The following is a 27,237-nucleotide window of genomic DNA, read 5'->3' as shown; positions in this document are numbered from 1 at the left end:
GCCCTCACTCTGCCTCCAAGTGTCTGGTCTTGTTCCCCGGTCAACAACATCCTGTGAAGTGGCACACTCTCCTGTGATCCTTTCCCAACAATCTTTTTTTATGCCGAGAATGTTCCAGTGCCTTTCAAATACAAGTACCCTATGATCTTAAAAGAGAAAAACCCCGATCCTTCCAAGTTACAGCGAAAATCAGATTCCGGACACTCACTCCTTTGACTCCCTTGAGGTCTCCTTTCAGCAGGGAGTCCAAAGTGAAGATCACGTTGTGGCTCAGCCCCTGGAGCTGGAGACAAAGCAAAGGTGGAGACAAAGCCGTCAGAGAGAGAGTGCCCAGGGCGGGAGGCTGGCTACTGCTGCCCTCCCCACGCACTGGCGCCAGGCGGCACCCAAGGCATCTGCCGGAGGATACCTGCAGGTCCCCCCATGGCACCCACTGGAGGGAGGACACCTGCAGGTCCCCCCATGGCACCCACTGGAGGGAGGACACCTGCAGGTCCCCCCATGGCACCCACTGGAGGGAGGACACCTGCAGTCAGGCGGCCTCACTGGCCCTCCGAAAGCTCCTGAGCGGGGTGCTGCACTGCGCCCACACTTGCCCCAACGATGCCTCGGATCACAGCTACAACTTTCCTGGCTCCCCCTGTGAAATGGCAGATCTTACTTTTTAATAAATGTATACTTTTACTGATTTCAGAGAGGAAAGGAGAGGGAGAGAAATAGAAATAGCAATGATGGAGAGAATTGCTGACTGGAGCCCACAATCCAGGCCTGTGCCCTGACTAGAATCAAATGGTAACCTAGTTCATAGGTTGATACTTAACCATTAAGCCATGATGGCTGTGCAGAGAGATCTCACTTTGACTTTTTTTCCCCCCAATGCCTTGGCCAGAGCAAGGAGATGATGATACAACTGGCGTTCACCTCCTTGTTATATTCTTTTTAAAAACTTTCCTTTTTATACTCCTTTACGGCATTTACCATGATCTAAAATTATCCAGTTAGTGTATGTGTGTGTTCGGTCTCCCTGACCAGAATGAAAGGTCAACGAGGGCAGATCCATGACTTTCCTGCTCACAAGTGTCCCCTCAGCGCCCAGATCTCGTGAAAAGAACAAGGCATTCAGAAGGCGCCGTCTACAGCTAGAGTGCAACTTTCTTCTGAGCCAGTGCCTGGGTCTCTCTGATTTAAGATGGTGCTGACTCTACAGAGGAGAAGGATGAAGCTTGTCCATCCAAGGGAGGGATGGGCAGGTGAAGGGTCAGCAACACCAGGCCTGAGCTGGCTGCAGAGTACACTCTCTTAAAGAACTCCTCAGACAGTACACCCTCACTAACAGCATCGGTAAGCTCTGCACCTTTAAGTGAACCGAGGCAACAAACCCATCAACAGGCTAACCGAGACACTAGTAAACAAGGGATGGGTTCCCACAGCATCTCGTCCCCATTAAAACAAAACACTGATGTTCCAGGACCTGTTAAACCGTGGAGAAACCCGTGTCAGTGGCATGGGACCAAGGCATCACCCACCACTTACCAGGTACCTGTTCTCGGACACCCTCTGGCCCAGGGGCTGGGGAGGCAAAGACAGACAGAACACCATTGCTGCCTTCACAGAGCTCACGCCCCAGGGACGGGCAAGCGCAGTGAGAATGCAGTCGGCAAGCCCTCTTCCGCCCTAACACCGTGTGCTGCACCACAGGAGGGGGGCGGGGGGTGTGAGAGGGGCCAGCACCGTCACTCTCGGGCTGTGTGTACGGCCCTCCTGAGGTCTCCTCTATCGAGAGGAACTCTAAGCCATGAAGAGGAGTGAGTAGTGCACATGGGAAGTGCTGACTTACTCCTTGCCACTAGAGGGTGCTGTGCACATGCCTGTCTGCAAAGGATTTGCAGAAAAAGAGAACAAGGTACATCATGCTCCAGTTATCTCTGAAAGGACCCGGCACGCTGCTGAGGCCAAGTCACCCGGGACACTGGGTGGGCAAGGGGAGAGGGGCTTGTAACTCTGTACTTTTCTGCATTTTTTTTTTTTTAAGTTTGGTAAGATGCACTATATTGTTAATTCACAAAAAGTAAAAATTCTAAAACAAAAAATGAAAAGACAGTGATTATAAACCACTTATTTTAAAAAATATATTTTTATTGATTTCAGAAAGAAAGGGAGAGAGAGAAAAACAACATCAATGATGAGAAAATCATGGACTGACTGCCTTCTGCCACCCCCACACTGGAGATGTGCTCTGACCGGGACCGGATCCATGACCTCCTGGTTCAGAGGTCAACACTCAGCCACTTTCTAATGCCAGGCCACCAATGCCTCAAATCCTTTGTGAGATGAAGCAGAAAAAACAACACCCAGAATGTTATCTGAGCGCGGCGAGAGAAAGTAACAACAGAAGAATTATGAAATCCCGTGGTTAGGACTGAAGGCGGGGGTTTGAAGGAAGAGTCCCTTTCAAGCCAGGGCCCGACCACACAGCAAACACAGGACACAGGTCCCCACCTCGCAGTGGCGTCACGGCGGCCGGCTCGGGCAGGGCGGTGGGTGCAGACGCCCCTGTGGGAAGCCTCAGGGGCTGAGAATTTCCTGTGGTTACACACACACACACACACACACACACAGGCCCGTGGGGCTGATAAGAAAAACCCAGCAGGCTAACCAGTGTGTATTACAGATCCAGTGTCCCCAGTGGCAAGGGCACAAATCAAAACTCAGACTCGCCGAAACCAGTTTGGCTCAGTGGTAGAGCATCGGTGTGCGGACTGAAGGGTCCCAGGTTCGATTCCAGTCAAAGGCATGTACCTTGGTTGCGGGCACATCCTCAGTAGGAGGGGTGCGGGGGGGGGGGGGCAGCTTGTCGATGTTTCTCTCTCAACACTTCTAGCTCTCTATCCCTCTCTCCTCCTGTTAAAAATCAATAAAATATATTAAAAAACAAAAAAACAAAAAACTCAGACTCTTCCCCACCTGCTCCCAGGAAACGTAAGTTCATTGGTAAAAGCTGGCCAAGGGGCTGCGTTAGGGAAAGGGAATCAGAACCACCTGTCATTACAGACACAGCGGGACGGCAGGAAAAGAGGCCCCTCTCTCGAGGAGGAGATGTTCAGGAGTCACCCACTGGGAGACCAAACCAGTGTCCCCTGCGATTCCACCGAGAGGGACCTGTTTTCTCCCACGCCCTAAGGCACTGCTCGGGACAGAGAGAACCCCGTGACTTCTCCGCGGGGGGATTCTGTGATTTTCCTGTTTGTTTGTTTTTGTGTGTGTGATTTTAAAATGTATTTTCTAGTTCCCTCAGGAACACTTTTCACGGCCTGAGCAAGACCTGCAAACTGTGGTGTAGCCACAGCATCTGCATGGGAGACTGCAGAGCAGCCAGCAGGATATGGTGACGACATGGGGGACGGACTTCCAGTCCCCCCTCCACTGTCTTCAACGATTTTTACTGAAAAGCCTTGCAGCCTGGTTGGCATGGCTCAGGGGTTGAGCCAGAAGCTCACGGTTCGATTCCCGGTCAGGACACAGGTCCGAGTGGCAGGCTCGAGCCCCAGGGGGGGGAGTGCAGGAGGCAGCCAACTGATGATTCTCTAATCATGGATGTTTCCAGCCTTCTCTCCCTCTCCCTGCCTCTCTGAAATCAATACAAAATATTTTTTAAAAGTCTTTCAGATCCGTCACTTAGCTTTTTTCCGTTTGTTTTACTAAAATTCTATTGATTCCACTCCCACTGCCTCAACTGTACTCCACGTCCTTCCCTGCCACGGTGAAGAGCGTGTTTTAGAAGCACATCCTCCCCGTGTTGCTGAGCCACCAGCACAGTCACACCCCTCGGGGAATGACGCTGAGGGGCGGTCAGTCCAGCTGCTTCCTCCCTCCCAGACGGGCCGTTTCTCCCGGGACCACAGCCATCAAGCCCGACCACGAACTCGGGATAAACCAGTTGGGAGGAAGCTGAGGTCTAGCCTTTCACGGTGCAAAAGGGACTTGTGTGAGCAACTAAGCTGTAATTAATATTGGTTTTGATAAAAATAACCATTTATCCCTTACAACTACCAGATAGGGTACCAATAGCCCCGAAATCCCGGCTGTTGGTAATGACTTCACAGTGTTCCTCTATGGACACACACACACACACACACACACTCACCCCTTCTGTCCTGATCTTTTTTACCTGACCTTATAGCTTCACCACGAATGAAAGGACCTTGCTTACCTAAATACTGACCCATCTCTCCCCTCTAGAAGGTGAAGCTTAAGGGAGGTGTCTCATCGGTTCAGCTCACTAACTGACCAGATCCCAAGGCAGGAGCCACGAAGCAGCCGTGGGCCCCTGTCCTGTGCTTTCTGGCCACCATGTGGCCTGTGGTGGGTGTCCGAGCTGCCCGAGGAGCCCAGGCAGAGGGACGGCGAGGGCAGCGCGAGGGCAGCACAGCTTAGCGACGGCACCTCCACGCCACCTCCATGCCGTGCCTCGGTTAGCTTTGTCACCTGCGTTAATTCTGACACCTCCCCCCACTGCCCTCCTCCCCTTCACAGGCAGAGATGGTTTCCTGAAAGTGAGGCGGACGCCGATCCAATTAAAACAACGAGCCAGCTCCCAGCCGGTGACCGGGCCAGCTCCTCAGTACCCATCCTCAAGCACGTGCAATGGCGCCATCTCCCTACACCCAGTGCAGCTGCACACAGTGGGAAGCAGGGACACCAGGAAGGGCACCTCGGAGGCTGGGGAAGGAAGTTAGAGGAACACGGGCTTCTCCTCAGCTGGGCACAGCCATGGCCTCCGGGTGCTGCAGACCCAGGAAAGGGTACTGCTGGGCACGGGGCTCCCACCCCTTCACCCAGGCCGCCCTGCCCCGGAGGCGGTATGCTCCTAATTGAACGAAGGGCCTCGGGCTGGGATACTTCCCCAAACAGGAAAACACTGCGAAGCACATAAATAAGTGAAAGCTGGGCTATAAAACAGCACCACAGCATAAACCTGACGGTTGCTAAAAGTTCAGGGGTAAAATAAAACACATAAAAAAGAGGTATGTGAAAACTGAAAAATGGTTAGAGGACACGGAGATATAGATAAATCTCAACTCCCTAGGAGTGGGGGTTAGTGGTGATTTTTATTTTAGTCCCCTTTTCCCTGTATTTTCTACGTTTCCAAGAGTGCACTGGCATTGTTTTTGTATTCAGAAAGTTATTAAGAAGAAATATGACACAGACACACAAGAGGGCGATATGATCGACCAGCAGCCCATTTCTCACTCAACGTGTGATCTGATTTAATACAAGACAGGAACCAGAGGGAGAGGATAAAGGGGAAAGTCATTAATTAGGTGATGGATTCGGAGGAACAAAGGTGCAGCTTCTCCACAGCCCTAGGGGATTACGAATCTCTGTCCGGAATGACCATCCTCATTAGTGGTTCTCAGAACGTGGCCCTCAGGCCGCCAGCAGCGTACGCACCCCCTGGACGCGTGTTAGAGCTGAAATGTCAAACCCAGTTGGATTCTCGGAGAGCGAGGTGCAACCACCATGTGTACACGAGGCTTCTAGGTGAGCCAGATGCCAGGTCTCCTGGGCACCACTGCCTGGGGGAGTCCCACATCCCTCAGAGAAGAGCTCACCGGGCTGTGGTCCGAGACGACGATGGCGAGGGGAGAGCAAAGGTGAGCGGCTGCTCCGGAGACCTGGAAAAGGCCTGCGGAAAGGCGGGGACCCAACTACTCCATCGTGCCAACGGCTTCGGAAGGACAGGCCTGAATTTAAAGGGAAAGCATGGTTCTCCTGGAAGCTTTACAGAGAAAAATGGGCGGGTGTAGGAGAACCGGGGAACACGAGACTGCCTTCATGCAGAAGGAGGCGTTATGTTCTGATGAATTCAATGGAAGTAAATGCTGGGTTACGTTTAGCATCATCTCCCTACGTCAAGAATGAAAAGGAAAGCACTACTTTCCTTTGCATTTTTGCAACATCTGATTTCATTTCAGGATAGCTGTAAGAACAGGGGGAGCGGCGAAGACTTTAAGACCCAAATAAACGGGAAAGCAAAAGGAAAAAGAGCCTTTCTAGCTTCACGATGGTTTGACAAAGACATCCCGACCCTCAAGATTTCTTCATTGTGCTTGAAGTAATTAGTCACTTAGTTTGCAGCGATCAATTTTCAGAGATTTAATTTCATTTCCATGCATGTCGTGTGTGATTTGTTATGTTTACGCTAGAACAAAACCACACCTCGAGTGGTATCAAATCACATCTTCCTTGCCTTCACTGAACATCTCTATCACCATTACGTTTTACAACAATAAGCTTTTACTCAGGAAGCACCTCCAAGACTCACGTTAAAAACGTAATAAATTAAATCAACGAGCACACAGGCTTGCCCCATACAGAGAAAGGAACACCTCACAGTACACGCTGTGTCTGTGTAAGAAAGCAGACTTGCCCTGACCGGTTTGGCTCAGTGGATAGGGCGTCAGCCTGCAGACTGAAGGGCCCCAGGTTCGATTCCGGACAAGGAATCAAACTTTAATGTGGAGCATGTCCGTTTATCACAGAAGGGAAAAGAAAACCTCTCTCTTAACTGCCTCCACCCACAGGGCTGCATGGCTTTGCAGAGACTGTCCCGTGACACAAGCGGGCAAGGACGCACCAGGACATAAGGGGATGTTTGGGGTCACACCGAACCTCCCCTCGATGCATCGCCATTCTGCGAAAAGAGGAGGTTTTTTAAACCCAGGGCACCCAGTGGCTGCCAATTCTCCGTTGAGTATACCCAGGCTCTCCACAGTTTTCAGGGTTTCAAAGAAGTTGAGAAATCATCTGCCAGAGATCTACATCCAGCCTGTGCCTGTCCAGCTATTCTCTTTTGAGGGGGAAGAAAAGAAGAAGAAAGAAAAGATAAAAGCATCCTCAACCCAAACCACAATGCCCTGCAGCCAGACTGCAAACAGGAAATGCTAGGCAGATGGAGAAATCTTCGCTGGGCTTCCCGGGCTCCGAAGCAACGCTGCCCTCAACCTGCTGGGGGCGCTTGGGCTCCAAGGCAAACTCTGCTCTGCGGAGGCTCAGGGACCACAGAGCCAGAGGCAGAGGGTCCTTCTGGGCACCGCCTGCTAACCTCACACAGGGTTCGCATGTATTTTCTAAAACTACTGCTCCACAGGGGCTCTTGGGGCCAGTGGTTTCCCTCTGCCCACGGAGAACCTATTTCCATCCACGGCTATTCCTTCCCGGCCCCGCTCTGTGGTTTGGTGATTGAACGGAGCAGTGGGCTGACTCCCGGCCTTGCCAGCATTGCGGGCCACGCAGGCCTGACCCGGGAACAGAGATTCCCAGGCAATGGCCTCGCTGCTTCCCTTGAAAAGGAAGATGAGATATCATTTCCGTTTTGTGTTCATCACGTGAGTAACAAAACATAACTGGAAACAGCTAAAACTCAACAGCATCCTTTCTTTTTGTTCTTTCGTTTTCCTTTCGTGTTTTTTGTTTGTTTTTTAAAGACAAGAAAGCTGCATTATAAAGAAAGCCTCGTTCATGAATACATTTAACTACGAAAGGGCATTCAAAGTAGAAAACCAGGAGCTATGAAGGCATGGAAATAAGGAATAGCCCCCGCTTCAGCAAAACAAATAATGTGATGTCTGCAGCCGGCTTTGAGCAGGAAGGCATCTTTGGCTGGAGGAAGGATGGGTTCAGAGAGATTGGTAAGCCAACGAAAGGAATATTTATCATAATGTTTTAAAATGCTAAGGTCACCTAGCATACACCACCAACCAAAAGCCATCCATGCACTTCAAACCTTGACACCAAAGCCTTGTAAACACCATTGATGGACTGGATTGTGTTCGCGTGCCTGTGGCTTCTTCCCACTGAGAGGCAGCCTTCCCCAGCCACACGCCCCGGCCTGGCAGGTCCACTCCTGGAGGAAACAGCTAGTCACTTCACCTTTGAGAGATGCCGACCACATAAAGGACTCTGACTAGAGGGAGAGATACCAGAGAAACGAAGAGAGATTGCAGACTGGCGGTGAAGGCACGGCAGAGAAGTGAGGGTGGGATTTTGGCCTGAGTGGATGGCAGACACACACAGCGTGAAGGGCCCTGCTGAGTGGGGAAGGGCAGAAACGGACTGGTCCCGGAAACGTGCAAGTGACGACGCTTGGCCGAAGCCAAACAGATGGGTCTCCTGGAAACGCGAGGTTGGCGCGGTACCCCTGGGAAAAGAGCGACCTGGGCAAACAGCTTCCCCCCGGCAGGCCCTCCCCAGCCACCACCAAGGGAAGGGCATCTGCTGTCACTTCCTTTCTTCCCGCCACACCTCCCTCTGAGCTACGCCACCAGCAAAAGGGCAGTGGAAGCCCAGAGGAAGGAGAAATGAGAGGGTCCTTCTGAATAGAGACCGAAATAATGTAAGATTTACAGAAATATCACGGATGTATCAAAAACTCCCAAAGGCTAGGCATACGCATGAGCTGAGGTAAAAACGACCCTTTTGAGAGCTTTAAAAAAAAAAAAAAAAAAAAAAAAAAGACATATTTCTACCTTCAACTTTCATTTTCTTTAAGATTGTCACTTTAAGACGAAGTCAATGGCCTAAATCACCAATTAGAGTTAAACTGCAGGAAGACAGACACATACATACGTGTATTTATCCAGCACAACAGGGGAGAAATATTCTGATTTGTCAGCTATTCGGGTTAATGTTCTACAGAAAGGTTTCATTTTTCCAAGATTCCCTCTTTAGGCCGCAGTGTCTATCAGACATCTGAACAACTGGGGTCAGGGCATCGAGTGTGAGATCTGGATCCGTACAGGAGGCCAAGAAGCACTATGCACAAGAGATGGGGCAGGGAAAAGACAGAGACTGCTCCAGCTCCTCCTCCGGAAAAGGCTGGGGGAGCTTTTCCTGGGGCACCTTCCAACCTCCCTGTGCTCCTGCCTTGCGGGACTCAGGAGAAACGAGCCCTAATTAAATCATCTCACAGAACACTTTCTCCGTGTGGACACAGCCGTGAGGCGGGTGGGCATAACCTGGGGGTGTCCAGACAGTACCGCCTGGCGACCAGGTCTTCACCCCCAACCCTGTGTCTCCTCCCAGAGTCAGCAGTTGTGTGCCCGGATCATAGGGATGGGCTTCGGAGATCCCCAATTCCCTGAACCTCACCATCTTTTTTCTTGGCAGCGGGTTATAAGGACGAGGGACATGGGAGAGGTTAATTAATTGGTAAATCAGGGCTCAAAATGCATGGTCATCTGCACACACGTGAGATGGAACTGGCGTGTCTGACACAGACAGCGTCATCGCTCTTCCAACCAATGAAAAGGCAGAAGCTGCTCAGTCCCCCGAGACGGAGACAGAACGGGGGTGGTGGTGGTGAAAGGAACTGAGGTCAACCCGCTTCTCTCCGACTCTGCCGATCTCCCCGCTGTCACCGGGCGGGAGGGATGAATTCTAGGAGTCTCACCGTGGCCTTTCTTTACCTGTGACTCCATGCTTAGGACTCAAAAGCTGTTTGGCTGTAAACAATAAAGAGACCACGTAGGAAACGGCTCACCAGGTTTTTCAGCAGGGTGGACAGCTCCTTCGTGAGAGTCGAAAATTTGACGAAAGCGGTGCCGAGGTCCGGGTTGTCTCGACTTAAAAAATTACTCCCGAACTTGTCCAGAACTTGGGCATAGTTTTCCTCATTTTGTACATGGTCTGAAAAAGAAGAGACAGAGGAGCTGAGCTGCTGTGAGCACGGATCGTCACTGGAAACTCCCCGCGGCAGAGACACGCCCTCTATCATGCACCGCACACGCTCGGGAGGCGGTTAGCAATCTCACTCCGGAAGGAGGTTTCCCTTTCTCCGTCGAAGCCTTTTGTTCACTTCAACCCCCATCAATCCATGGACTCCCCACAGGTGGAGGGGTCCAGTCACCATCCAATTTGCAAGCAAGTAAGAAGCTACCATGACCAGGAAACGAAGAGAAAGTTCTTAGAAAAGCCCACGTGTTCTAACACGAATCTCCCTGCACCGAGTGTTCATCTCCGTCCATTGTGCTGAGCCCTGGCCCCGCAGTGAGCACGGTAAGTGACGTGCTGCCACCGGACTGTCCGCCTGGCGCGTGCGGGACGGAGGCCTGCGCAGCGTGGCGGGCCTGGCACGGGCCCAGGGGGTGTGCGCGGAGGTGAGGGTGGCCCGTGCCCGTGGAAGCATTCCAGATGCCACGCCCACTCTCCACGGCCACCCCCTCCCCTGCCCTCTGTCATGAGGACAGGGAGGCGTGGATTTGTACACAGGCCCACAGGAGACGTGTAATGTCTACTGAATGACTAAATGAACAAATGTGCATCTAACACAGTCCTAACTTTTAAGACCCTATCTTTAAAGGCCTATAAATTCAACCCCTTTTTCGTTAGAAAGCCTTCCCTCAGCGGGCCCTGATCCTTCCCTGCCCGCCATCCTCTGAGCCTCCTCCGTGGTATTTCCCGCCGTGTCCTGTCATGTTTGAGTGAGCAGAGCTCTTTCCAGGCCCCAGACCGCGAGGGGCAGGATGGCTTCCGGCTCACCTCTGGTCCCCACCCAGCAGCCAGGCCCCGCGGTTTTCCGTGGGAGGCTCAGGAAGCGGTGGCTGGCGTGGATTTGCTGACTTCCCTTCCAGGAATGTAAGACACATTCCCTTCTTAAGCCTCCTCGGTTGTTGGACAATCAAGATGAAATGTAAAGTATTTCACTCTCATCCAGCCGGTGTGGCTCTGCGGCTGAGCATCAACCCATGAACCAAGAGGTCCCCAGTTCGATGCCCGGTCAGGACACATGTTCGGGTTGCCGGCTCAGTCCCCAGGAGGCGATGCAGGAGGCAGCTGACCAATGTCTCCCTCTTATCGATGTTTCTATCTCTTTACCCTCTCCCTCCTTCCTCTCAAATATCAATAATTTTTTTTTTTTAAATATTCCACTCTCGAAGACACTCCCCTCCCCCTGGGGGCCAATCACAGCGTGGGGGCAACGGGCACTGGAGAAGTGGAACACGGTCTGCACCGGGGAGGCAGGCCCAGCACAGCAGAGGACAAGGGTCAGGCCATCCGGGGGATGGAACGAGGCCCACAGCCTCCCGATCGCCAGCACGTTCAGCATTCACGACGCCCACAGTGGAGGTGAGCTTTGGGGCTGGGACAGGAACAGAGAGGAGGCGCAGCTCTGCTTGCTGCCCGCGTTCCTTCCAAGAAGAGGCTCAGAGACACACAAGAGAAGGGCCACATCGGCTGGGCAGACAGGCGCCGGGTTGGATCTCTCTCTGGAGCTGCTGTCACCCCGACCCCTTCTGCCGGAGGCCTGAGCGCTCCCTCACACTGAGCCTCCCATCCGACGCCCGACAGAGAAGAACCGGCTACCTGCCTGCCAACCGCTTCCATGCGGAGTGTCTCCGTGGTGAGTAAAGCGTAAGCATCAGGCTTTCGGCGTGTTTGCTCGAAATGATGAAATAGTTCAAACGATAACAGAGTACCCGTGTGCCCACCCACCAGGAAGAGCCCTTTCTGACCAAATGCCTGTCACAGCATCACAGATAACCTTCCCCAGAACTCTGCAAGGGAGAGTCACGCTGCCTGGGCAGATGAAACGTTAACATGTGGTCTGAGAGCGGCAGAAGGTATGTCAGCACAGGCCAGGGCAGGGAGCCTGAATGTTTTGCTAATTCCACAACTGAATAACCAGATAGTCAGTATCTATACCTATATTTGTGGACGTGTGTGTATACATTAATCACATATGTATATACACATACCTATGTAAAACTTGAAATAGTCCTATGGAGGTAGACACGCTGGGAATTAAGTGTAAGGTGCTTAGAATGGTGCCCGGCCTGTATATCAGACATAATTATCTCTACACCGATGCGGACAGAAAGGTGCATTTAACATCAAACAGCACAGCCATGGGTGCCTCCCATTTTAAGGATTTTTCTTACAGACGGCATCATAAACCTAAGAATGACAATTCACTGGAAAGATGACACACACACACACATCCCTCTGAATGCAGTTAGGGTTTACCAAGCAGGTTTCTGACGGGGACAGGGAGGGCGAGGATCCAGGATGCTGGTGGAGGAAAAGGGGAGCTCAGGGCCGACAGGGTGTGTGTGTGTGGATTACAGAGTACAGTCAGCAATTTGAATGGAATGTAAATTCGGGGGTTTAGCGAAAGGAGAAAAACACAGGGAGTTGGAGGGGCCACAGGGCGGGAAGCGCTGTCACAGACATGAGTGTGGCTGCATGGGAGGCAGGAAGTGGCTGGAGCGGTTCAGGGCATGCCAGAGGGAGGACAGAGCCGTTTTAAGATCCCCACCTCCCCCAGCTGCCAGGAGCCTGTGGGGGCTGGAGAGAAAGTGGACACGGAGAAATCTGATCCACCCATTATGGGGATCCATGCTCCCCAAGTATTTATACGGAAGCCCTGGCCTTCCTGGGATTGCTGCAGGAGGTAAGATAATTCTAAGAGCTAGGGACTCCTTTCAGGCCTGGAAAAATGGTAAAATAATCCTGTCTTACCGACCAAACCAGAAAGGGCCACTCTGTCAGGATTTCAACTGTTTTGGGCAGCTGAGTCCCCTGCACTAGTGACAAGACATGTTCTGTCAGGTGGAAGGTTGTTCCCATGTCTCAGCGCTTAACCCCGCAGCAGGCACCACGCCGTGACTTCCTTTTCCAGTAATGCGGCCACAACGGCTCATTTATGAGTTCGTTACTGTGATGATGACCGCGCTGGTCAGCAGTGCCCGTGCAGTACCCGTTCAGTGGCCTCCATACTGTGACTGTCCCCTCACACCTTCAAGGCAGGTTTATAGATAACAAAGAGAAACTCCATGGGAGGGGGACAGGCTATTAGACTTCAGCTTCATGTGCTTCCAAGCCCCATCTTTCCGCCACCGCTTCTTTCAAGGTCAAATGTTAAGGGTACCATCCTGGGCAAACCCGCCATTCATTCTCTCCTGGGCCTTTTGCAGTGCCGGGTCCCCAGCGTCAGCGATTCTGTCGAATAGCCAGGCCCTGGCATGGGGCTGGGCACCGAGTTAGGGCTCAGTAAGATGCTCACCGCATTACTTAAAGAATGTTCCTGTCCCTTAAAACAGGTCTTTTTCCTTCCTTCAAACACACTCGGCGCTGGCCCTGCGCCAGGCGTATAAAATACCATGAGCTGTAGCTGCACTAGGAAAGCCGTGTAACACGAGCCGTGAGTCACAGCGCCGGGCGGGGGACGTGGTGCGTCCTTGTATACTACCCTGCACACACGGTGTGGTACGGACCCCACTTTTAAGATTCTAATTAAACGTGCTAGTAAAATTACAATAATAATTCTGACATTTATCCTAAGACGCAGAATACAAGAATTATTTCCCTCCCTCTTCTCTAATCCCATCTCCTTGAAATAAGCAAAGCTGACGATCATCTTGAGTGAAATCTCAGAACTTTCTGATGTTTAAAAAATACACACACAGAGACAAAAAGACACAAATATAAGGGGTTTTCCTCCCCTTTTCTTACTTAAAAAACAAACAAACTGATGGGATATTATTACAAGACTCTATGGCTTGCTTTTTTCATGCTTTAGTCTGTTGCAGTTTTAGGTTCTTGGGCTGTAAACCATGTGCAAAGGAAGTAAAGAACCCATTAGAGATTGGTTCCTGTCCCAGAGCAGGGCCTGGCCTCGGCAGACAGCTCTGCACGTCTCTCCAGGCAGCTTGGGCTCAGGCACACCTGTCAGCAAATCACTTTAAAGCACACCTTTCCAACCAAAGCTTACTCAACCACTTGTTATGTATAAGTACTGTATACATTACATGCATAGATCATGCACTAACATACTAGTTGTATCACTTAAAGGCTCCAAAACACCATACAATTGACTGAAAACTTCTATGCATGCCATCTGTAATCGCCACCTAGGCATGCCGTCATGATGAGAAACAATGGTAAGAAACATGGCTAATTAGTGTTTTCTTCTTTTAGCTCCTCTGAGATGTTTATTAACACAGCAAGCATGTGAATAAACATTTTACCTTCACAATGAGAGCAATAAAAGAGCAAACAAACAGAAAATGCCGTTTAAACCCCCCCCCCCCCAGCCGGGTGGCCCAGAGCGGAAGCCCCCCCGGGTGGCCCAGAGCGAAAGACTCAGCTTGCCAGTCCCTCAGGTCCTAGGAGCAGACTTTAATGAGAACATGAGCGGCCACATCCAAAGCACACACCGATTCAGCACAGAATGACCCCAGAGCGGCTGCCTTCAGGTGGTATCTGTGCGGAGACCTGTGATGGGCCTGCTCCCACGTGATGAGGAAAGCATGTGCGAAAGAGGTCCAGGTGAAGCAAACCCGGAGAGGACACCACACAGAGAGAAAGCCTGTGGCCGGCGCCCCTCCGCACTCTGCTACACTTGAAGGGCAGCTTTTTCATACAGGAAGAAACAAGCCTAAGACAGAAACCATCAAAAGCGAGGTCAGAGTACAACTGTGAGGCAGCAAGGGGCAGGCAGGCCTCAGGATCCTGATGGTAATTGCTGAGAAGGGTCTGATCCAGGAGAGAGTGGTCCTTAAGGAAACTACAGCAAACAGGATTAGTTGGGAACGACTGGAAAGCACAATGGTGTCACGTGTGCCTTTAATGGATGAGCTTTAACTTAGGCCCATGGTCGGCAAACTGCGGCTCTCGAGCCACATGCGGCTCTCGGGCCCCTTGAGTGTGGCTCTTCCACAAAATACCACGGCCAGGGGCGAGTCTGTGTTGAAGTGGCATTAGAAGAAGTTTTTAAGTTTAAAAAATGTGGCTCTCCAAAGGAATTTCAGTCGTCGTACTGTTGATATTTGACTCTGTGGACTAATAAGTTTGCCGACCACTGACTTAGTGCATCTGAAAGAACAAGAGAGCAAAAGCGATGTAAAGAGCAGCAAGGCCCCCATTCCAGTCAGTGGGCATGTGAGTGGGGGGTGGGGGAGGGAGGTTGGGGATGGGGAGGGGGGAGAAAAACTGGTGGCAATCTCTTCTTTCCCCACGTGCTCACCGGGGTAAACGGGGAGGGGGGGGGGAGCTTCTTCCTGGACTAAAGATTACTGACTTAAAGGGGTGTGTGTGTGTGTGTGTGTGTGTGTGTGTTAAATACCGGGGCTCCTAAAGGAATGCCAGGATTTTATAAGCACCAAAGGAGCAATATGTGAAGTGTGCTTAATCGGCAATCCAAGGACTTTGAAGGGTTGTTTTGACTCTAAGGGGCACTTCCTATACACACAGACTTTAAAACCTCCCTTCAAAGCATGGCTGGAAGGTAAATACATTTATTTACTTTACGGGGAACTGTAAACTGAAGAGTGCAGAAATCACTGCTTGTTCTTTTACTTCTAGTACCTACTCACACCTCCCCAGCACTTAATACATAGGTTTGACCAAATAAATAAAACGCCAATGACCTATATTCAGGTATTTGAGATCCCCCAGCCTGAGCTGAGGACATAGCTTTTGTAAGTCGCTTTCAGACACGGTCATATTTTATAATCTCCCGGTGAGCCCAGAGCGTTCTATCCGCCCCTTATGGCTACATGCTCAGTGAGGGCTTCATCCATGGAGCACTCCCATGTAACTTTCATAATTAAAGGTCTGTCGTTGATAACCGGACAAGAGTAGCTCGTATTGGACTAATGCTCTTGTCAATAACAATTAAAAATGAAGGACAAAACATTTAAAACCACCACGTGGAGCCACGTTCAAGGAAAAGCAAATCAGGCTCCATCTTTTGAAAGAGAGTCAGTGACTGCAGCTTATGTTTAAATAGTGTTCAAGAAACTCCCAGCTGGCTGAAGCCAGTTTGGCTCAGTGGATAGAGCGTCGGCCTGCAGACTGAAAGGTCCCAGGTTCGATTCCGGTCAAGGGCATGTACCTTGGTTGCGGGCACATCCCAAGTAAGGGGTGTGCAAGAGGCAGCTGATTGATGATTCTCTCTCATCGATGTTTCTAACTGTCTTATCACTCTTTCTTCCTCTCTGTAAAAAAAATCAATAAAATATATTTTTTAAAAAAAGGAAAAAAAAAAAAAAAAAGGAACTCCTAGCTTTTAAGGCATGTGCCAGTGAGAGAGAGTCGGGGGGTGAGGATGCGGGGGAGGGACACACACCAAGGCACAGACTCTAAGTCAGTGGTCCCAACTGGTGGTCCATGAGGTCTGAAAGGCTGGCCACCACTGTTCTAAATGACAATCTTCTTCTCCAGTGAATGATATCAAAACCTCGAAACTTAGAAAAACAGAATGGTGTGGAGAATTTCCCCTTGATCCAGCGAGTCCGCAGAATTCAGTGTTTTGTTTTTAAAAATGTCCGCATACACAGCAGGGAAAGCAAGAGAAAGAGACGAATTCCCAGAGCCATTTTCAAACGAAAGCATCTCCAGGGAGATCGCTGGTTTTCCTAGTAAGATTTCTGCTATTATAACACCGAAAAGGCCTGTGTGTAACAACAATAAACGTATTTTAAGAGTAAGACCCTCCACTCTTCTCCACCATCTTCTGAATCACCCAAGGGGGTGGGGGAGGCCAGGGATTGGTCACCTCAGACCAGCAGCACAGAGATGCTTCTCCCATCTGGGAAGAGCATCGGACGGGTGGGTGTCACTTGAGCGCTGTGAGAACACAGCACGCTATGGGAACACACTGGGAAACAGACACCGGGGTGCAGCCTCTTGTGGCTTCTCTGGACGAGGCCAAAGCCCTTGGCCGGAACCGCGCGGATTCCACGGAGCCTGCCTCATGGAAAGATCGGCAGGGCCGCTGTTTTACTCATCTGGCCATTTCGTAAGAATGCAATGTCCTAGTGCTGCCCACACAAGCTGACCGAGCCCCGGGTGTGTTACAGCAGTCGGTGACGGCAGAAACCGCCAGGTGCCAGCCGTCCGTGAGACCTGGGTGTGTGCCCCCATTCCCGAGCCTCCCACAGTCACCCCGTGGATTACACTGCTGGGAGCTCACATGTGATCGCGTTCACGAATCATCACGATTCGTCAATATGTAAGCCGTTCACGGAAGCTTCCCCAGGGACCAGTGTGGCCAACAAGCAGCAATTCATTCCCACGTGGTGAGCCCCGCCCTGTGCCAGACAGAGGACGGGCACAGAGCACCTGCAACGGCGAAGGTGGAGCCAGCGAGGTTCTGGCTGCATCGCTCCTCGGTGTGGCACCTGCGTGAGTTAGCCTGGCTCCTTAAGCTTCAACCTCAACATCTATCATATAAACGGGGATATTGGAGACCCACCTCGCAGGCTGGCCTGGCTCAGCTGAGGAGAGCAGCAACCCCCAGTGCATGCCCTGTCCTCTGAGAGGTCCTCCGCTGAGCACCCTCTCCAAGCTGCATAGGATCCCTCTCGCCACCCGCCTCTGTGCCCTGGGAGCTTTCCTTTATGGCACTTCCCAGTCCCTCCCTGTGACACCTGATTCTCACCTCTCCCTCCCCCCCGGGCTGTACAATCAGAGAGGCAGAGATCCTGTCTGACTGTCCGCCACACCCACATCCAGAACAGTAGCCCGTGCTCAGTAAATATGTGCTGAACGAATTAATAAGCTATGTTGACAAACACACAAAGCACAAAAGGAAGGAACAGGGACAGTCCCCATCCAGGAGCTGACAGACCAGCGGCATTCCAGTCGCCAGGGAGGTGTGTCACTCCATCCCGATACCTGGGCCCCCTGCTTCTGTGTTCTCGGAGCTCTGCAGGCGGTGCTGAAGAACTGCCAGAGCTGACACTCCCTGGTGCAGTGGTTGGCAAACTTTGGCTTGAGAACCATGGTTTGCAGCTCTGTTGACTAATGAGTTTGCCAACCACTGACCTAGACTCTGGATTCCAATAACTACAGGCTGTTGTTGTTCCCTGTGATTAAGCCCCTATCCCAGTGGCCAGCAAACTCATTAGTCAACAGAGCCACAGTTTGCCGACCCCTGCCCTGGTCTAATGCGAGAGAGGCTGGTCCACAGTTACAGTACAATGGGATGCATGTTCTCCTGCAGCAGCAAGACCTGCGTGTGGGGGTGGAGAGGCCTGTGTCTGCATGCCCCAAGCCCCAGGGCTGGGCACAGGTGACTGCTGAACACGTGAGGTGCCACTGAGACTGAGGACCTGAATCTTACATTATGATGGCAATGGGTTTAATTTTTAAAAGCCGTATGTGACTAGAAGCTACTTTACTAGCTCGTACAGACATAGGGTGAAGGACACAGAAGTAATTCAGGTGAGGGTGGAGGGGGTGGCGGTCAAAGGTCACTCGGCTGTGGCCTCAGCCACAAGGAAAAAGGCAACCAGCCTCTGCACACGCCCTGCACTCCCACCCGCACAGCCAGGGACAGGCTCCGCGCCTGCAGCCAGGTCAGCTGTGGCCGAGGACTCGCTTTAAAGAAAAAGCACAGCCCTCGAGCCAAAGAGCCTGCGTGAGCCGCTGATGGATGTGGCAGAGGGAGGCAGCGTGTCTTCAGCGAGGACACTTGGGGAAATGGAGTCGCATGGAGCTCCAAGCAGTCAGCATGGCAGCGCCGCCCAGCTGCGAATCAGGGTCTCCTTCTGGGCGGCGCACAAGCTGAGCACCTGGGGCACACGCTGGGACATTGTGAAGAAGTGACACTTGTTCCCGAGGCAGCACTGGCTCACTAAGCTCTTTATAACATCACAGTGGTCGGTGCCCGAATTAACACAGAGGCGGCCGTGCGATTGCTTCCGCTGCCGTTCCCATCGCCGGGCGCTCATAAGCACCTACTGTGCAGCAGGCAGTTCGCCAGAGCCCTCAAATACCACCTCACTGTCCAGATAACATTCTGCAAGTCAGCCATTATTTTTTCACTTTGTGGTGAGGCACTTAAAGAGGTAGGGAAGTTAATAATTTATGTGACTTCAACTAGTGGTGACAGAACAAGGATTCAAACTCGGGTCTACACTGCCTTAGTTTCTTCTTTTCTTTTAAAGGCTGCATAGTATTCTACTTATATTCTACTTGTGTATTTAGCAAATCCCTCGTTTATTTTCTGTTTTTCCAAATGCTTCAATGAACCAACTTGTACATAAATTTTAAGTATACTTTTAGTAGTGCATAATAGACATACATACATATGAAAAGGTATATAACCCCCAAGTGTAGCATTTGATAAATGATAAAAAAGCAGACATCACCGTGCAATCACACAGAACCATGCCGGCACCTTGAAGGCCGCTGTGCCGCCCGCCCCGCAGCTACCCATCAGCCTTCTCGCTGACAGCGGGGGCCCGTGAGGGCCTGCCACTCAGCAGGAGTCACACACGCTGAGAAGACAGGAGTTACAAACTGGGCGTTCAATCCAGGCCACGCCTTCAAACAGCACTGGGTCACTACGTCAGGAGACAACTAACGTTCATCTCCCCTAATCAGAAGTCAGTGTTTTATTGGACGTAAGGAATGAGAGAGGGGTGCCAGGGAACCGGTGTGAGAAGTGTGAACAGGAAGATCACAGGGCGTCACAGGCCTCGGGGCTCCCAAGGCCAGAGACCAGGCTTCCGGTGCAGGAGGCGGGATTCCCAGCCCGCAAAGGAGAGCAGGACCACAAGCAGCCGAGGGCTGCCTTGTCCCATATTCCTTCCAGCACTCTAACCTCATGATGACTATGAAGATAGCATAAATAAGACATAGAACTTATATGCAATAGAAGTGCATGGCAGTTACGGCACTCCCAGGAGGTGGCAGGCTCTGCAGACAGGAGCTCATTAAGTCCCTTCAACAACCGTGTAATAATGCCGCGATCCCCGTTTTACTGGGAGAAAACAGGCGTTCCAAAAGCGAAGTGACCGCATGGGGCAGGGCGAGGATGCCAACCGCCCAGTGCCCCCTTCAAGCCGGTGCCCTTCCCATCAGACCCTGCGGCCCTCCCCTCAGGCTCTGTTAGAGCACGGAGAAGTGATTTCGTAGGAGACCCTGCCCTCTGGCCATGCAAGCTGGCACCGAAGTGATGACAAGGGTGTGAGGGAAGAGACCTGGAATCTCATTTTCTGTTCCTATTCTTTCCTTCCCCGAGGCGCTGGAGCCTGCATTTCCCTGGTCCCCGCAGCTCATCTTAATTTGGTTTTCTTCTGACTGACAACACACTTTTCTCTTCAAGGCGACAGTCACGGGCCCAAAGTGGAAACAACTGGTGACACAGCTCACCTGGCATGCCCTCGGCCACAAGGCTCGAGTAGCCAGAAGTGCATCCAGGGCTCCTTTTAACCCTACCCCTACCCCTCTCTGACTTTGACTGATTTTCCTCCCATCCAAGCACTAACCAGGCCCGAGCCTGCTTAGCTTCCAAGATAGATGCATTCGGGCTCGTGCGGCTTTCAGTGATTTTCCAATGTGGAAGGTATACTCCGGAGAGAAAAGATCCCCCTGTGTAATTGAGGCCACTGGTTTATAGATTGTGACACAGAGATTTTTAAAGATCTCCTATGTCACCTGTGGCAAAATTACCTATCATTTCACTAAGTATTGAACACATGTTTTATTAGAGTTGACAGTCAGTATTCTCTTGCTTTCAGGCATACAGTAGGGTGGTCAAGACCTTTATGTAACTTTTTAAGTGATCCACCATCTACGAAGTTTTTACACGTATAATATAAACCCACTGCGATGCATGTTTTTCCTTTTACTTTGGAAACGGTAGCAGGGTTGGACTGAGGAAAAAAAAGAGAGAGAGAGAGAGAGAGAGAAAAACTGCACTTCTTTAACCTCCTGCTTTTTCCATTTGGATCGAGGCTTCTGTAACCTCAGCATCTTACAAACAGGGCAAACGGCAGCCATTGCCTGAAACCAAGCTCTTCGCTTTGACGAGGACTGACCTTGACCAGAGTTGTAGATGGCTTTCACAGACTTCTTCACCTTCTGCAAAGCTGTTCTATCTTGGTCTAGCGCCTGAGAGAGAAAACACAGGGGGGAAAAGATGTTGAAACACTTGGCGAGTTCAAAAACAAAACCTCATTCGTAACGACATTTGTTTTGCCGAGTGCCATAGCAACCGCGAGCTGACATATTTATTAACAGTGAAGCATTTTAAACGCACGGTCCTTCCGCAAAGATCGGGGTCGAGGGCCGTGGATACTGTGGCTGCCGGTTGGTTATCGTTCTGAGCGGTGCAAACACCAGGCACCTGAGACACCATAGCCCCCGCCTGCCTCAGCCGGAAGGGAGAGAGGCAAGCTTCACCAAGGAATGGCACGGACCCGGGAAGAAAACACACCTTATCACCTGTGGCCACTTCAGCCAGAAAGAAAATACTCAGGGAGTGTTAACAAGAGGGCCCGAGAGCTTTCACAGCACTTTAAACTGGAGGATCGCTTTTAGTGCTAAAAAAAAGTTTAAGACACAGTACCCGTATGGTTTTAAAATTCTGTTTACTAAAAAAGCACAGCATGGAGAATGCCTCGAAGTGCTTCTCCCAGTCCACCGCGCGGGGAGATGAGGAAGCAGAGGCTTTCTTAAGAAGCCTGACTTGCCCAGTGTGGCGGAGCCGGGACTGACCCTGAACCCCATCTAGCCACAACCTGGTCCTGCGTGCGAATGGCATCTGGAACGCAGAGGCACCAGGGGGGTCTTGTCAGAGGGGGGACTACCACCAGCTTAAAGAGGCGAGTCCAGGTTAGAAAATGACAAGATGTGCGGGTTGCAGGAGTGTGTGAGGGAAAGAAAGAAAGAAATGCAAATGTGCAAATGCACTAAGCGATGGCAAGGTCATTTAAGAAGCAACCCTAGACCGGCCAGTGTGGCTCGGTGGTTGAGCGTCAACCTACAAACCAGGAGATCACAGTTCAATTCATGGTCAGAGCATATGCTTGGGTTGCAGGCTCGATCCCCAGTGTGGGGCGTGCAGGAGGCAGCCGATGGATGATTCTCATCACTGATGTTTCTATTTCTCTCTCCCTCTCCCTTCCTCTCTGAAATAAACAAAATCAGTTAAAAAAAAATAACCCTAGTGGTCACCATTTATTTTTTATAGACGTGTTATTGCCACCATTTAAATTTTTTTTTTTTTTTTTTTTTTTTTTTTTTTTTTTAAATGAAAGCCCGGGTCTTAAAGAAGTGAAGCAGCCTGTCCTGGGTCACACACCAAGTCAGAGAATCAGTGCCCGCCCCTCCCTGTGATGTCCACCAGGGCACCAATGCGTTCCAGAAGCCACGCCTACGTGTCCCCTGGCGCTGACCACCCCTCAGCTCCTCCTGAGAGAGGAAGCAAGGTCTGCTCGGGGAGAGAATGACCCGTCAGTCCAGCTCCTGGGAGTGAGGCCCCAGGGGGTGGGTCCAAGGGGAGCTCACGGGTGGGCACCGATGCCCATGCACACCTAGCGCTCCCGGCTCCACATGAGCCGAGGGCTGTGGGAGATTTCAGCCGTGACCTTCTAGGAGCCCAGCTCTCTGCTGCCCTGCTATTTCCCCCAGGAAAAGCCTTGGCATCTAGGTTGAATTTTTACCAACTCATTTATGAACTAATAGGGTGTCAAGTTCACACCATTTTTTATTTATTTATTTTTTTATTTTTTTTGGTAAGGGATAGTGGAAGAGAGAGAGGGAAAGACAGAGAGAAACATCAATGTGAGAGAAATACATGAATTGGTTGGCTCCTGCATGCAACCCAACCAGGGCCCGGACTGGGGAGAAGCCTGCAACCAAGGTACCTTCCCTCGACTGGAATCAAACCAGTGACCCTTTGGTCCTCAGACCAATGCTCTATCCACTGAGCCAAACCGGCTAGGGCCACACTCGCTGTTAGAAGTTATTAAAAGCATCGGAGTTTGACAGCTCCATCACAGTTAAGTGCGGGTGACAGGCTCTTTCACACTCTGGTGTTTGGCCCCCGGCAGAAGCAGCCAAGGAGAAGGCACTGGTAAGGGCGGCAGGTTTGAGAGTGCCCGGGGACACTGTCACTTAGTCACTGCGACGCCCTCCTGCCTCCAGAAACAACACGCCTAAATGTGCACCCAAGCGCCACTCCCTCCACTGCCCGCAGGGCCAGCCTGTCACCTTCAATAGCAGCTGAGAAGTGGTGGAGAAAGGGGCTGTGACATTATCAGATCTCCCAGCCCAGCCCAGGTATGTCACCCTGCCAGCATTGCTAAGTGAGATCTGAAGGCAAAGAACTCAAAAGGGAGGGAGGGAGGGAGGGAGGAAGGGAGAGAAAGAGAGAGAGAGGAAAAAACAACTAATCTCCAGAAGAATATGCTGAGCTCTAATAACAGAAAAACAGTATCCCTATCTATCTACCTACCTATTTATTTATTATTTATAAATAAATATATTTCATTGATTTTTTTACATGCTACCTTGTGACTGGAGCGGTTAGGTGCCTAATTCACAGTCTCTAAGCGGGAGACAGAGACAAGTTCTCCCACCGCCTCACAGCCAAGTCAGTAAATTATTTACCTGCTGTAAGGCGCACAGATGACAGCGTCTAAGCATACAATTATAATGTAAACCAGAAAGGAGTCCAGAGAACAACCCAATGTGGTAAGGAAGAGCACCGTGAGTCAAGGTGCCAGGGGAGAGAATGACAGGGAAATAGGACCGCGACCTCAACCAGCAGGAGAGGGGGGCTCGGGCTGACCATGCAGGTACTTGCTCTGAGGACCAGCACACTTGGCTTCTGTATCATTCACCTGCGTGTTCCTATGAGTAGCCGTGCCAGGCATGTACAGAACACGGCCCTGCCAGGCACCGGCCTATGTGTGCACACCACACACCGCCTCTGCCTCTGCCTCTGCCTCTGCCTCCCCAGCCTCATGGCCCCCATCCGCCAGCTGCAGCAAAACAACAACAAACCGCCACTAGAATCCTAAGCGGGAGACCTGTGCTGCCCTTGATAAGATCGATGAAAGGAGAAGTTACTCATAAAATATTAATCCTTGCTAGCCCGGGGCTTTATCCGCACTTGCCGTATCTTTTAGGTCTGCGCAGCTCTGTCTCTTCCCCCTTCAATAAGCTAGACGCTCTCAAAGGATTAACACTGTGTGTTTCTTTCTTTGCATAGAAGATGCTCAGTAAGAATTTGCTGAATTCAATGAAAGGAACACACACACACACGAGGAAAAAAGGGTGAATGGGTTCATTGTTACTGGAATAAAATCCAGGTCCTCGCTGCTGCTTGCCAGGCCCCCTGGGGTCCAGCCGGCTGCCCTCTGCCCTCTGTTCCCACACTCTCCAGCACTCAAGTCTAATGCACACCCACAGTTTTTCTGAACCCATCCAGCGTGGCCCCGCCTCGGAGCTTTTGCAATTGCTGGCCTTTCTCTGAAATCCTCTTCTCAAAACCCCCCACTTCTAAAGAGGTCCGGCCTGCTCCTTCTTGCTCTCTCTATTTTCTCAGGGTTCAGTTCAATGCTGAGAGCAGAGCCCCTGTCAATTTGCAGAGCTGCAGTGGGCACGGGGTGCTGGGAAGCGACCCGGGGGACATTGTGCCACCCAGAATGCCCGGATGTTCGGTCTCCAGGGGGCAGCAGGGCGAGCTGCAGGCAGGCGGCAGCGGCAGCTCCAGGGAAAGGAAGTGAAGATGCTACCGCTAGTTAATTTCAAGATGAATGTGAACCCAAGGCGGCCGCTACACAAGGGGAAATGATCACCTAAAGTTTATTTATTTGCATAATGAAACCAAAAATGGAAAGTTAACGCGTCCCCCACAAAGACGGGTTTTAAGCCGGTTGAGCTATTTCAGACTACAAAGGGGCCTGAAGACTCAGGGTCTCCTGTGCCCACGCAGGTTCAATCAGGAACATCTCCACTCCCTCTGGCTGTGTGTTTGCACGGGGTGGAATCGACCCAAAGACAGCGAAGGTCTGCAGAGGCTTAATGACTGCGGTTTGGGCCCCTTAGAGAACTTGCTTCCCAGCAAAGATTCCGTGTGGCACCTTCAGAAACACATCTCGAACTTTCTGAGGAAAGAGTCCCTCCAGGCATGAAAACACCGCCCACCTATCCAACTCCCCAAAGCAAGGAAAGGCACCCCAGAAAACGGTAATCCACAGGCACTGCCGGGGGGTGTGCACACATCTGGAGGCAGGAACCACGCCAGGCCCGGAGCAGGGGCGCAGTCACATCAGGCAAATGGATCTGGCCCACAGAAGGTCACTCAAGTGTTTAGAACCTGCCGAGGACGGTGAGGGGTGGAGGGGAGCACCCACAGATCGAGCGGATCGGGTCACAAATACCTCCTGCACCCACACGCCAAGGCCACACTTGCTGCGGAGGTACCCGGTGAAGACAAGACACTTTCCTTCTTCAACGTGGGAGGCGGAAACCAAGCAAGGACACGCGGACATTGCTGAGAAGAGAGATGCCTGGTGTTCAGAAGCACATGGCCACGTGGGAGATAGAGACGGGCAGAGGCCAGGTCACGCTGAGGGGAGAGGCCGTGGACAGGAGTTTGTTTTACTCTGAAGCCAATGGTTAGCAAACACAGAGCCTCCGGGCATCTGGAAGAACGAGGAGACTCGTCCTGACCCACCTTCAAAACAGTGGCTCTGCTGATGTGCTGGGAACGGGAGGCAAAGGAGCAGGCTGGAAAGGGAAGAGCCCACAAGCTGGGTATTTCCCAAATAGAACTGCTCTAAAGAATGTCTCTGTGGCTCAACCCACTTCCTCCCCCCGGACCGCACCGCACACTTCAGGCTCCCTCCAAAAACACGCCTGCCCCTCCACACCCAGGCGGCACTCAGAGGATGGATCAGGAAGCCTGGCCGGACCTGAGGCCACGTTCCGCTTGCTTAACCCTCTGTACCCAACAAGCCACCAATCGGCCAGTTCTCCCTCCCGGCACAGTGAGGCCATCACAGCACCTCTGCCTGCTGGACCTGACGCTGCCCAGCCAGAGCCTGGCTTCCCCACCGGGCTGTTCCATGTTCGCCCTCCACACCCTGCCAGAGGAGCCTCTGCCTCTACTGAAAGCCCACCAGAGCGGACAGAGCCTGTCCCCACCTCACCCCTTCTGCAGACGCCCACTGTGCCCTCTGACCTCTCTCTTTATATCCAAATTCACGGGGCCTACGCCCCGAGCCTCCTTCTGGCCTCTTTGGCCCTATCTGTGCTGGTTCCAGGAGCTAGAATTCTCTCTTCTCAACAACCTCCTGCCTTTGGCCTTGTCCTCGCCATCTCCTTACCCATCTTACAGACCCAGGCTCACCCTGTAAGACTGGGCTTTGTCATGTCTCCTGCAAAATCTCTGTCCCACTGCGAACGCCTCTCTTCATTCCCAACGACTGTTTCTTACGTCCCTACCCCCGACAAATGGTAGCAAACAGTCTTCTAAGATGCTGCCCATGCACTCCATTCTTTTCCCCGCTGTGGCCAGCCTTCTGACCCCTCCCCAGGACTTCCCTGATCGGGGTCACCAGGCACCCCAATCTGACTCTGCTCCTCAGACCTGGCAGGTCCCCAACTCCCCGATCTGTAAGTTTGGAAAACTGGACCAATCTGCAGTCCCTCCTGGCTCTGATCTTCTGGAAAGCAAACAGTTTTTATTTTGGAGATAATATGTGTACTGCTTCAGCGAAGCCTGTCAGCAGGTTAGGTTTTGTTTCAAATGGAAGACATTTTAATTGCCTGAAAGCCACACAGTTGGCATCCACAGGGAAAGGCCCCAGGGCAGGATCTTGCATACGATCTCTATGCGGAAAAGGGTCACATTCTGATCCTAGCCACCCTGCCTCCTGGCTCACACCCTGTCCTCCAAGACACATTTCCAAAAGCTCGTCTCGAATTTTGCGTCGAAAGACTCTATCAAGCATATACACAAGCAGGAATAATGCTCCTGTGCAGGCGAAGACACTGAGCCAGAGCAAGTGCCCAGGGCCGGAAAACGAGGAAAAGACTCCAGCCAGCTTCTCAGCCAGAGAAGTCTGACTCCTAAGTCTGTGTCCTTTCTGCCACACTTGATGGCCTCTCCGTTTATAAACCACACTTCCCCCCACGCATGTGCCCAGTATGCCAGGCGCTGAGCCCCGTGCAGGGGCCCAGCTCCCGGTTGGCGGAGGACGGACATTGGAAGGGAATACGAGTCATGATCCGTTGGTGAAGTCCGTGTCTCGGCTGAGGTTGGACGTCCTGTGTGTTCTCCAGAGGAAACCTCAGAGCTGCTGCATGCGGGTCTGGTCAGCATTGAGCGCTGCCTTTTATTAAGACAGACAGACTTCATTCCACTGAGACCAGGCAACATCAGCGACACATCTGCATGGACACTTCCAAAAACCTGATCACTGAAAAGAC

The 27,237-nt window shown here is 51.7% G+C and overlaps 1 protein-coding gene across 5 annotated transcripts in view; it reads right to left on the bottom strand.

Annotated features, from left to right (window-relative positions):
• The window catches only part of ASAP1 (ArfGAP with SH3 domain, ankyrin repeat and PH domain 1), a 189,732-nt gene that overhangs the window by 45,979 nt on the left and 116,516 nt on the right, over positions 1 to 27,237 (bottom strand). For all 5 annotated transcript variants that reach the window (XM_036437548.2, XM_036437550.2, XM_036437549.2 and 2 more), the window contains 3 exons: positions 20,832 to 20,904; positions 9,542 to 9,687; positions 209 to 283 (listed from right to left, as the gene is read on the bottom strand). In XM_036437548.2, the coding sequence (XP_036293441.1) occupies positions 209 to 283; positions 9,542 to 9,687; positions 20,832 to 20,904 (294 nt within the window). The remainder of the gene's footprint in view (positions 1 to 208; positions 284 to 9,541; positions 9,688 to 20,831; positions 20,905 to 27,237) is intronic.

This window comes from Pipistrellus kuhlii, unplaced genomic scaffold (assembly GCF_014108245.1).
Source record: "Pipistrellus kuhlii isolate mPipKuh1 unplaced genomic scaffold, mPipKuh1.p scaffold_m20_p_14, whole genome shotgun sequence".
In the NCBI taxonomy this organism is placed as follows: Eukaryota; Metazoa; Chordata; class Mammalia; order Chiroptera; family Vespertilionidae; genus Pipistrellus; species Pipistrellus kuhlii.
This window is presented reverse-complemented; position numbering and strand designations above follow the sequence as displayed.